Source organism: Astatotilapia calliptera, chromosome 6, assembly GCF_900246225.1.
Source record: "Astatotilapia calliptera chromosome 6, fAstCal1.2, whole genome shotgun sequence".
Lineage (NCBI taxonomy): Eukaryota > Metazoa > Chordata > Actinopteri > Cichliformes > Cichlidae > Astatotilapia > Astatotilapia calliptera.
In genome coordinates, this window is record NC_039307.1 from 8,206,522 (window position 1) to 8,219,090 (window position 12,569).

The window sequence follows — 12,569 nt, forward strand, 5'->3', positions numbered from 1 at the left end:
GCCTCATTGGTTATGACAGTTTTGATGTGTGTTTGGGATTATTGTCCTGTTAGAAAATCCAACTGTATCCAAGTTTGACTTTCTAGCTGTTGATTTAAGGTAAAGTTGAAGAATTTGGAGGTAGATCTCCTCTTTTATTATTTCATCAACTTTGTGCAATGAACCAGCACAACTGGCAGTAAAATAGCTACAGAGCATGATGATGCCACCACCCAAGCTTGTTAGTTGGTGCATCATTTTTAGGTTTGAAAGCTTGACCTTGATCTTTCTGAAACATACCTAATGTCTTTGTGGACAAATGGTTCAACCTTTGTCTTATTTGTTGTCCATGTGGGCAGCTGCAAATTTCAGTTGAGCTTGAAGGTGTTCATTTTTAACAGGGGCTCCTACTTGGTTGAGACCCTTTCAGTCTCAATCCAGTAAGTGTATATATCTCATTGTATTTCTTCAGGCATAGGAATCTAGAATTGGCTTCCAGTAGTCCAGTTCCTTGGAACTGTTAGTATGCTTGACTATGATCCTGCTTTCCAGTTCCAGTTGCACTTGTGGTTCTTTGAGCTGATTTCAGTTTGTGTGTCTGAGGAGGTAAATAGTGTTTATGGACATTACTTGTATTTTTACTGCACAAAATGATGAGTAAAGTGCAAACTGCATCCAGTACATCAAGCACAACAGTCGCATTATGCTGCTAACATAACTTCACCTCGCTGCGAGCATCTACACCAGTGATGTCCAAACCTCTAAGCTTCGAGGACCGGTGTCCTGCAGGTTTTAGATGTGTCCTTGACTTAAATGGCTAAATTACCTCCTCAACATGTCTTGAAGTTCTCCAGAGGCCTGGTAATGAGCTAATCATTTGATTCAGGTGTATAGACCCAGGGTGAGATCTAAAACTTGCAGGACACTGGCCCTCGAGGCCTGGAGTTGGCCAAGCCTGATCTACACAGACAGCATGCTAACACAAAGCTAGCCAAGAACCCAGCGCAGCCCCGGCACAGGAGTCAGACTCTGAACTTCAACAGGTAACAAACAGATGAGCAGTCAGGCTGCAGCCTCTATTTCTACCTGAAAAATGTTCTGTACAATATATTACCTTTTTTGAGTAATGACCCCAATGGTGATCACAATAAAGAGGGGAAATACCTCCAACACGAACAAACATTTGACCCACAACATGTCATTAATTTGCATGAATGTCTTTGATATGCTGCTTAGCGATGGTGTTTACTATCAAAGTAAAGAGAATAAGAGAATCGATAATGAATCGGAATCACTAAATTCTTATCATTTCGCTTCTGTAGTTCTCATTGGCTCTGCTCATTTCATTTCTGACCTCATTCTGACCAAAATTTCAAATAATGCATTAAGTGTATCTGCAAGTAGTCTCCAAAATGCTCATCTCAAGAACACAGCTCTGGCTGTGTGCACAGAAGCCCCGCCGACCTGCTGTTCAAGCCTTCTGTTTTTTGGAAGGCAAAACAGGTTATGGTAGACCATGATAAACTGGGAGGCCTGCACCAAGACCAAGCACAAGGTAAATAAGGTTTATTTTGAACTGTTGGTCATGCAAAGCTACCCTAATAGAGTCCAAGAACATAGTTATGGAACTGGAAATGAGCATATTAGGTCCCTTTTAAGGACTTTCTAGCTCTTAGATTAAAAGGCATCATTTACTATTAACTTCATGTAGATATTTCAGGCTCTGATTAAGGCATTTATGTGTTGATGCATGTACTAGCTAGTTAACGTCTCTGCTCAACATTCATTATGTTGTCCCCGATTAGCAGGATTAAGAACCCAGTTTTAGCCATGGTAGCACATCAAAGTGGACCTAGCTGCAGCAGCTCAGTCTTAATCGCTAGTACAGATCAAACTCTAATACTAACCCTTGACTTGGTTGGGCTCCTGCAAAACATTTGTATGATTGCATAACTGGTCTCATGAGAGGTAAAGATATAACTGTTCCTGTTCACATACCAGAAAATCCAGAACATGAGGGTTAAATTAACTGTACGTCAGACTTCCATATAATTAAAGAGGAATTTCGTGGATTTTATTGAATCTGTCGAAGAACTTAGTATTTCCATGTAAGTTTATAAAAAGTTACAAACAGGCTTTTGTACAAAATTACATCACTTCAGTATCATGCTCTGGAAATTAAATCCATTTACAGAGTGGAAACTTGCAATTACAATAAATGATTTTAAAATGAATATCTCTCATTTTAAAATATGTTCATGCACCAAACCCTCTCTCTTTTTTGGTTTGTTTTTGTTTTTTGAGGTTTTACCAAAGCCTCAGAATCTCTGTGATCTTTTATGCAACTAAAAATACTGTCAATATTAATGCTTTGTTGTGGATCACATTAGGTCAGCAGTGGTTTTTTATAACTTTGTTTACAAAGCAGTGCAGATTCATTGCTGAATGTGTATGCTTAAGCATGTGTTGTAGATGCTGGTAAGTGTGTGAGGTTGTGAGTCTGTTTGTCTTCCCTGAGGGTATGCAGTACACAACATTCTATATATTTGTTAGATGGAGGGAGAGGAAGCTTCTTAATGTGATGATGAACTCCATCATCTGACATAATCAGGATGAATCAGTGCACCGTGTTACATAAGCAGATCCCCATCCTTACCTCACCCTTACCCAGATTAGAAACACAGCAGACACAGCCGCCTACAGCCTGCTGATACCTGCCTGCAGCCTGGAGGACTGACGTGATAACAGAACACTGACATCTAGAGGTCAAATGCTGATATCAAACATAGTGCTTTCTCTCTCTTGGAAAATGAAAAATGTGTTTTCACTTTCTTTGAAAACCCCAAATGACTTGAAACGGACAATTCTTCCTAATCTTGCTGTAAAGCAAACAATATTTAAGGGCAGGGGTATAAAACATTCAGCCCACTGGAGGGTCCAGTTTGATGTGCTAATGACTGAAAAATGCAGTTTTGCAGTACTGACAAGGACATAAATCGTGGCCTGTTGTGCAAAAAGAGTAGTAAAGTAACTAATAAACCATTAAACAAAAAAATATATATATCATTGCTGACAAATATCATAGTATTTCTCAATAATTTTGAAGTCCCAGCTTTATGGTTTTGTGATTTATTTGTATTTATTTTTTATTTATTTATTTTTAAATCAGGCTCGACTGACCAACAGTTTTACATAATTAAAAGTCTTTATTGTTGGAATTAAAACATCTTAAAAATTCTTAACACAACAATGCTAACAACGCTCTTTTGAAACAAAAATATTTTACAAATAATATAGTATCTTCTGCTGTTGTAAAAGATCGTGACAATAAATATGTTGCTTATTTTTTAATGACAATAGAGAGCTCAGAAAAATACAGATTATTTACAGCTTTAGCAAATGCTTATTTTTAAATAAAAATATGTTTTAAAAAAATAAACCAATATTAGTTTGCTTCACATATAATTTAAGTCATATTTCTATTACCATTTTGGACACACCAGCTCATGGGTATGGGTCAGTGTTTCTCTTTCTGACTGCATGATGTTTAACTGTTGTGTCACATCAGTTTTGTGGTCCTTTTAAACTGTATAGAACCCAGTGTAATAGATTTATAGTTATCAGATACTTTGTAAGGACATAAAATCATACTGCAGTGCAGTATTCTTTCTTTCCCTTGCACAAAAAGGGGGAATTAAAAAAATTAAATTAAATTAAACATTGATATTTGCACTTGGCCAAAATCTGCCAAATATCAGTACTTCATCTTGCTTTGCCTGTAAGGGGAACAGAATTTGAGATGACTATATCATCTCAGTGCTGACATAATTAAGCATGGCTAATAAGCACTCGTGGCTTTCTTCGTAAGCTGTGAGTTCTGGATACACTGTTGTGTGTCATCTTGTAACCAATGCTACAAACACTTTTAGGTCTTTTGTTAGTGTTTAAGTCCACTGTCTGTAAACCCACAGTGTGTACAGTGTTTGTAAAAGCGGCTCTTATAGCTTTAGACATGCTTATTTTACAAAGGTTGTCTTCTTCTGGTTGACATGCTGCCAGGTTAAGTTAGGACTTTGATTTAAGGTATATGGTAACTGTTGTGCTCAGATATGTAGATGTGATGGTTAAAGGGTACCCAATATTATCTGTCTATCTAATATTGTCTGTCAACAATGGTGGATGCTCATGTTAAATAAGGCTAAGGTTTCACGTATTGAGGTCAGTGTACGTGTGAGTAATCCTATCAGCTAAATGTTCAGGTGTCAGACTTTCAGTTTCTACAAGTTCTTTTGTACGATGTCACAGAGGTAGATATCTCTAAAACGGTCATCTTAGCACAAAAGCCCCACACGAGCAGCCAGTCATGGTAAAGCTGGCTTCTTTGAGATAAAATATGTGTAATAGAGAGAGACAAAGGAGATAAACTTGCTACAGTGCCTGCAGCAAGTCCCCTGCTCCATCTTTTTTCTGTGGAGTACTTCTCTAATTACCAGTGCTTCAGCAATTACTAATGGTCACTCTTTAAGTGACGGATATCAATCATTTCTGAAGCTGAAGGGTTTTCAATTAGATTTTGAGTTAGACCTATCTCATTTGTTTTGTAAGTATACCAAAAACATCTACACCAGATGACTTTTGAGGTCCTACATTCAGACAAAATTTGTCTACTTTTTAATTAAAATGTCCTATAATGGCAGAGGTGTAGATTGGTGCATATGCGAGAGCGTTAGTTGTGTCTCTTCATGTGCAGAGCCAGGTGGTCTGAGCGAGAGAAGGCTCTCTGACAGAGCATACACTGGTACGGTTTCTGACCCGTGTGCTTGCGGTAGTGACGTGTCAGCTCATCCGAGCGGGCAAATTTCCAGCTGCAACCCTCCCATGAACAGTGGTAAGGCTTTTCACCTGATAAAAGATAATAAAGCAGATAGCAGTTTTTTAAAAAAGCATCATTTAAACCATGAGTTAAGATCAGTTGTTTCTGTTGTTGGTTACCTGTGTGGGTGCGGAGGTGAGCCTTGAGGTGCGAGCTCTTGGTGTAGGTCTTGCTGCAGCCGGGGTATTCACAGCTGTGGATGGCTGGTCTCTTTTTCCCCGTAGCTCTTCTGCCACGCTTCCCTTCCAACCCACTAGGGGGCACCTGTTGGCCAACCAGCAGAGGCTGCTGGTGCAGGGGCAAATGCCCCTGGCTGTGGTTGTAGTCACAGTAAAGGCTGGCAGTGTGGTTAAAGTGGGGCAAGTAGCGGTAGTGTCGAGGGTCAGGAGTCACAGGCTGAGGTCGGATGAACCTGTTTTCAGGGATGGCCACCACGGGAGGCTGTTGCTGTTGGTGGTGGTGGTGATAGTAGGGGTTGAAGTCCCATGATGCAACCTTACTGAGGCTTCCTCTGCTGTGTCTTTCAACACTTCCTCCTTGGGAGAAGTCAAACTGATTTACATTATGCACATTAGAAAATAAAGTTCGACCTGTTTGATCGTCATTAAAACTACGCTGGTACAGCTCTGGCTGGACTGTGGTGGTTTCAGCAGGGGACATGAGCTCAGCCATGAGGCTGCCGCTGTTCATCTGTAGACTCTCCTGTCCTGATGGGTCCTTAAGCACACTCGTCTCTTGGTATGCAGTGTTTGGGTCAAACTGCGGAAGCAGTTGGTTGCTGTTGTTGAGAGAGGGGCTAGGGTCGGGGGAAGGGCTGCGCCACTCTGACAGCAGAAACTCAATGTCCCATGATGCTTGGCTGTCATCATCCAGGAGCTCCTCTGCCATTTGTTCAGAGACCTGCAGTTGCTCAGAGCTCTTTGGTGACAGTTTAGTGCTTGGGGAGTCCAAAGGGAGAGACCCATCTGACTTACACACCTGTTGGAGAGAATTTTAAGATCATGAAAACCAAGAACATCCTTAAATGTTCACAGAGGGTATTTTCCAAATATACAAACAAACTAGATTACTTATTTTGTTTACCTCAGAATAACCAAATAATAATATAAGCCCATAATAAATTCAGCTGAATTTCATCGAATGAGTAGATTTTCTTAGCATTTGCACCAGTGAGTCAAGCTTCTTGCTTAGGGCCACAAAGCGCCTAATCTGATTTAAAACGGACCAGACCAGTAAAACTGTTGCGTAATAACCACTGTGAGATGGTTTGAGAAAACTATGTGCAATTTCAATAATATATCTCAGTTTTTCTATGTGCAGACAGACTTCTGTTATCACATGTACATTACAATTTGTAGATCACAATGGATCTGCAAAGCCACAAATCCTCAAGTGTAGAGTATTTTTGAACTTCAACAATATTATTTTTAGTTCTGTATAAAAAGAACAGCTTCCGTCTCAACATACTTCTATCTTTATGGACATTTCCACTCTGTTCTGTTACAAATTTGAATTATTAATGACTGTTATTCAATTGTAAAACTTTCAGACTTTGCAAAGTCACTGTTCTTTATTACTGATTTAATTTAGTTTAGTTTCTTTCACATAATAGTAAAAAAAATTTTTCAGATTGCCAGAAATAACAAAAAAAATGCATTAATTTCTGCCCACTGTGGTAATAGATGCTGGTGGCTCTCACACACGTGTATTATTCTAATACAAATCCAAAGCTATCATTAAAGATATTCAATAAATTATTTATTAAGCCAACAGTTTTGCTCCCTGCAGACTTTCTTTACATTGTGATTTCATTGCTTTTTCATATAAAGCAGCACAATCCACAATACAATAAGTGAACTCAATTGGAACAACAGCAAAATTTTACAAAAAGCTACCAAGTGTAAATAAGATTTCATTTAACTTCATCTTGAAACTGTATGCAGTATATTTTTAGAGCCCTTTAGAACAAACAAAAAAACTTACAAGTCATTTTGGTAGCAGTTTAATTTTGAGCATTATTCCGTCACTTTTGTAGTAAAAGCAGACACATAAATATTAAATGGTCACACTACATGAAAGGTGAGTCACTATATTTCGCTAAAAGAATCAAATATTTGAAGTGAACATGCTACTTACTTTCATATTGTCAGTGGAGTGAGAGAGGTTGGAGAAGGAGCTGAAGGAAGGGAGCACAGCCTGGGTAACAGCCATCAAGCAGTCTGATATGGCAACAGGTGTAACAAGAACAGGAAAGTTTCTCTTTTCTTTTGGATACTTCTGTATTTTTTTTTTTTTTTTTACATGCCCACCTCACCCTCAGCTAACAGGAAGTCAGACTCCAGCTCACCAGGCCTCTCATCCCAGTTACAGTCCACTCAGTGCAAACAGGCCACAGAGAACTGCCTCCTTTTCGTCATTGCTTGCCTGCTATCTCTCCCTCCTCTCTCTTGTCTATCTCTGTCAGCTGCAAGTCTAACTTCAAATCTCTCGTTTTCATGTAGGTTTTGACCGTTAGGAGGTGGAGCATACGTGTAAATTACTTCTCTGGTTCCTTTAAGACCGGTCATTTATAAACCCTAAGAAACTCTACTATCTGACCTCAGCACACTGTCTTCCTGTTGTGTGGGATTCAGAGCAATAAAACCTGAAAAAACATTGAGCGTCAGGCTGTCCTCTCACCTTTTACATGTGAGGAAAGACCAAACAACCTTCGCTTTTGCTGCAATTAAAAGCTAAAATTTGATGAATCATTATCAGTGAAATGGTCACTGACGTGAATATGCTCAACAATCATTTTACACTCATGTTTTTAAAATTCTTAAAGTACGTTTTTACAGATGTTTATTTCACAGAGGAAAAAGTTGGGATCAAATAGCAACACACACATTTTTTTAAGGCTTCACAGGGAGTCAAATGATGATGAGGATTAAAGCAATAGTTGTTAACTGTTTACGCATTAAACACGAAAGAAACATTTTTGGTTTGTCACTGGAAACTTTTATTTTGTAAGTAGAATATGTCAAAAAGGGAAAGGGGGAAACTGTTTTACAAAATTAAACAATAAATTAATATATATTTGCGTATGTGAGTTTTAATTTGTATCATTTGGCATTTGTGTAGCACTGCACGTGTCTGACAGTGTACATCAGGTATTTCAGGGAAACAAAATCATGCTAATGATGTAGAGCTAAAATGTATCAAATATGATACACTAGCCTTAACAGGATTAAACAGCTGCTCCATCAAAACTGAACGAGTAGTTTTAAAATGATACACAAAATAATAAAAGCATGATAATTAGATGGTAACAGTCACTGCAAATAGTTGCAAATAAATAAAAAAAAAGGGGATAAATAATGCTGAAAACATCTTCTAAGTTTACTGAACTACCATCCATACTTTTGAATGTCTACACAAATGCCTTTAAAGTGCAGTAAAATTAAGCCTGTAGACAAATGGCGCACACTCAGTTATTTTTCATTCACAAGTAAACAGATCATTGGCTGTTATCAGATGAAAGGCCGCTATCTATTTAAGCACGCTTTGGCACAAAGTCCAAACTGTGTGGGCACACATACAGAGACGTTTTATGCACGTTTAATGTTGATAGACATGTTAATTGAAAAAAGAAAGCATACATGATTTGAAAAAGCAGCTTGCATACTTTTAATATGATTGTGTAAATACCTAAAAACAGGTGACTGGCATATAAACATATACTAAAACAAATAATGGATATGTAGTAATTTTAATTGTTTGACTCTACAGCAGAAAGTGAACCTCTTCTTCTGTTTTTGCTGCTTACAGTTTAACACACTTGTGCACACAGGTTGTGTCTGTATTCCCAGCGAGGACGTGTGACTTCTGAGAAGACCTATGTGTGAAAGGTGATTATATTCGGGCTGCTGTTTATCTGCAGACATTCAGCAAATGCAGGCTGCTGTATTTCCACAGATAATGATGCCCTGACTGCTGCTGACCCCCGATGACTTGCCCGCCACTGATAAAGACTCTCTCTTGAGAGTCTTCCGAGTGACGACTACACATAAGACATTCACTATGCAGGTTGAAAAAATATGCAATGATCGACTGCTTTATAGACACATTGAATCGTACATGTACAATGACAATAAAGGGCCATTCTATTCTATTCTATTAAACAAGTTCAATTTAGGCTGTTTATTTGTCACTTTCAAAGGCATTGACTGAAAATGCATTTGTTTGAGTCTCACGATTGGTAATTAGTTTGCGTTACTCTTAATTATTTTTTTGAAATCCCTTGTAGTTTTGATGATATAATGTCAATATCTTAGGGATCCATATGAGTGTTTTGTTCTATAAAAATGGTATTTAGCTATTAATTAGCTAGTAATTCCTGACTTCCTCTCTGTATATATATTTTAACAGAATAAAAAATGTTTAATAGACTCTTGGTGACAAAACTAAAATAAATGAAAATAAAATCAATAACTGATGGAAGCCATTAAAACGGTAATAAAAAATAATAATCTGTCTCCCTCTAGTGGCCATAGTTGACACTGCACCACTGTCTTGAAACCATTGGTAAGCGTAAAATATCTTTTAAAAAAGATTTTAAAAACGTGGAGTCTTATAGTAATAATTTTCTGTCTTTCCCTTTTTTTCCCTTTTTTAAAAACATATTTCAGTGAGTTAAAACAGGGCTTTTGTTATTTAGTTGCTATAGCAACATAGTGTTACTGCCGTCTTCCTGAGTTTGAAGTTGGTCTCCTTTTTTAAAGACTGGCCTTTCCTTAAAAAAACAACGAGGTAAGCTTTAATAATGTTATTAGTGTTTAATATTAGATTATTAATATAATATTTAGTTACAATATTTGTCTCGTAGATTAACGGGTTTTTTTCCGAAGCTTTAGGTCGTGTTGAAGTCATTCATAGAGCACAGCGATGAAGTTCACGTTAAATTCAGGAATAACAGCATCATAAATTGAACTAAAACAATGGTTTTCTGGGTTGTAATTTGTGTGTTTTAGTTTGCAGATGGAAACTTCCTCACAGGCTTCAGCTAGCAGGGGATTGTGGAACAGCCCCAGAGCCACACAGTTCAGCAAGGAGACCCAGGACATGCTGAGATGTAAGCTGTGCTCCAAAAAATCTGAGCTCACTAAAGAAACATTAATAAAAACCTTAAATTTTGCTCTAGCATATTCTAGCATGCATACATGATGATATCAGTGCAGCAGTTTGAACTAGAAATACAGTGTTGACAGGCTGGAATCAGCCCGCCACAGACTGCCCAGCTTTGTTCAACCTTGATGTGTTGATAGTCTTGAATTACTTACTACGTCTTCAAGCAGTTCCTCCAAAGGTTTCAGGCATGTTGGAGTTAAAACCTCAGATAAATTGTCCTGGGTCAGAGGGAAGTTGGGGTTTCCAGATTTGAATATACCCACCAGTGCCTTTCACTCTGAGTGTGAGGCACTTCAGTGTCGTTGTCAGTCCTGTAAACACACCATGTGAGCTTTTCGTGGTCAGAACATTTGTTCTTCATTTTGCATGTCCTCAAATTTTATGAAGATATGAGAGATTTTCAGCATGGTCTCAGAATTTATGATCCCGCTATAGAGCTGTGTCTGTGTTTCATTTACCGTTGCTGAGGCCTGTGCTGTGTACTCTTATTGTTCTGTTTCTGTGCTCAGTGTTGAAGCAGGAATCAAGGGTCACCAGCCTCAAGAGAAAACAGATCAACAATCAGCCAAAGAGTAAGTTTGTTAAAGGTCTGATACTGTCTCATGGAGTATTTTCTTATATTTATACTTAAGATATAGTTGTAAGTTAATAACAATATTCCACTCTGTACATATGACCTGTTGCTAAATACCATCATGATTTTGGCCCTTATGGTGCCATATACTGTTACTATTGGACTTCAGATTGATTTAACACTCGGGCATGATGTGCTGAGAGCAGGTGTACCTGATATGGTTGCCTAAATTATGTGGTTCACGTTGTAACTCCCACCTGCTGTTCAAATCTGTTTGTAAGGAGCAGACACCCAGGGTCTGGATTGGGGGACAGAGATCTAGGCAGAGATGCCCAGATCTGCCTCCTCCCAGCCACCACCTCTTATTCCAAGGCATTCCCTGGCAAGCCAAGTGACACAATGTCCATAGCTTGTCTGTTCCGGGTCTCTTCCCAGACACTACCAAAACACCTCTCCGTCCTATTCAGATGCCCAATCTTCCTCAGCTGACTCCTAGTGTGGAGAAGCTATGTTTATACTCTGTACCCCTGTCAAATGATCGAGAACCTCGGCCTAGCCCAGTTCACTGTTCAGTTTCTTTAAACTGTGAATCATGCAAAGCTTGTCGGGAAGAGTCCCACACTTCAAATATGGGGTTTGAAAAAAAGCATCCACAATTAGCAACGCTTCATTTTTTGTAAACAAAAAACTTTTGCTGCTGTAAAATTTTCTCCTTCAGATGAAACAGCTTTGCCTTTCACCTCTGATCCGGCACAGTCTTCTCCTGGTAAATCTGTCCAGAAACACTGGCCAGTCCACACTCAGAAACGCACCGCCAAGGCATGTCGGTCTGGGAACAGCTACGAGAGAGAAAAGTTTCGTCCTGGTCCAACACGTACGTTCTTGAAACTGACATAAATTTCAGTTTATGTGTATATTGCATGTCATCGATCCCTTCAATTTTCCCCATTTCTTTCCTTTTCTTCTTCATTTATTCCATTTTCTGCACTCTGAGAAAAAGTCAGGCTCTGTTTTTCGGAACTTTTTCTTCATGTCACCCAAGGAGACCTAGAGAAAGAGAAGAGGAAGCTTCAGAACATCTTTGCACATGGGACCGAGCAGCCCGAAGCGGGATCTTCTCAGAAGCCTCCTCAACATCAGAGCTCAGAAATACCAAAGAAGATTGATCGCTATCAGGAAGGTGAGGCTGACTGCAGAGCAAAACAATGAGGTGGAGCGGTTACACCAGCATCATATTTGAATCTTAAAGGGACAGTTTAACCCCCAATTTTTCCTCTTGCCTGTAGCGCTGTTTATCAATCTAAATTCTTTTATTGGGAGTTGTTTTGTAGATTTCAGCTCCAGAAATGTCTGCCTTCTAGATTGTAATAGAAGTGCATGGAACCTTGGGGTGTTTTTAGTGCAACAAAAGATACATTTGAAAAACGGAAATTTGTTTTTGTAGGGAATATTTTCTGAGCCTTATGACAAGATCAATGTGCTCACTGACCCTCAGAGTAAGAACACGTTCTGTTTTTCCTGCAGTTCTGAATGAAATACAGGAAAGACAACAGTTTCTGGAAGACATGGCCTCCCTGGGTCAGGAGAAAGATTATATCAACATCATCAACACTGAGATATCTCAGGTAAACGTGCTTTCAGCCACTATTATGTTCATTTAGTATTGTATTTTAATATATATATATATTTCAGTGACGAGACAGATCAGTAGCAGTTTAAATTGAACTAAGATATGATCAGATTCACTTAAATGTATCCTGGCTCTAATAACAGAAATTACGAGAATTGGAGATAATGGAAAAATCCCACGTTCCCACATCTGATACAAACGCAGAGAGGACAGAAAATGCAGCCAACAAAGAAGACTGACTGTTGTCTTTGACCGGGCGGTCTGCTTCTCTTCAAGCAAGCGACATACCTTCAGTCAGAGCAGAGACACACGCGCACGCCAGTGAATACAACACACATCTACCCAAC

At 38.8% G+C, this 12,569-nt stretch overlaps 2 protein-coding genes across 9 annotated transcripts; one reads left to right on the forward strand and one right to left on the reverse strand.

The window, feature by feature from the left end:
• The first annotated feature begins 932 nt into the window (after positions 1–932).
• On the forward strand, positions 933–12,568 carry c6h22orf23 (chromosome 6 C22orf23 homolog). 8 transcript variants are annotated; one of them, XM_026170021.1, is made up of 12 exons: positions 933–1,022; positions 1,474–1,534; positions 8,682–8,739; positions 8,807–8,917; positions 9,376–9,415; positions 9,520–9,640; positions 9,862–9,962; positions 10,528–10,590; positions 11,311–11,466; positions 11,635–11,772; positions 12,117–12,217; positions 12,366–12,568. In XM_026170021.1, the coding sequence occupies exons 7-12, from the start codon at positions 9,869–9,871 to the stop codon at positions 12,459–12,461; spliced, it is 648 nt and encodes a 215-aa protein (XP_026025806.1). In that variant the 5' UTR covers positions 933–1,022; positions 1,474–1,534; positions 8,682–8,739; positions 8,807–8,917; positions 9,376–9,415; positions 9,520–9,640; positions 9,862–9,868; the 3' UTR covers positions 12,462–12,568. The 8 variants fall into 8 exon arrangements, with proteins under 8 accessions (XP_026025806.1, XP_026025808.1, XP_026025804.1 ...); XM_026170023.1 differs by lacking the exon at positions 9,520–9,640; XM_026170019.1 differs by lacking the exon at positions 8,807–8,917.
• Positions 3,233–7,342, reverse strand: klf1 (Kruppel like factor 1 (erythroid)). The gene is made up of 3 exons (XM_026170015.1): positions 6,989–7,342; positions 4,972–5,830; positions 3,233–4,881 (listed from the first exon to the last, which is right to left on the reverse strand). Exons 1-3 carry the CDS (start codon positions 7,061–7,063, stop codon positions 4,706–4,708), a joined length of 1,110 nt encoding a protein of 369 aa, XP_026025800.1. The 5' UTR covers positions 7,064–7,342; the 3' UTR covers positions 3,233–4,705.
• Position 12,569: the final 1 nt, after the last annotated feature.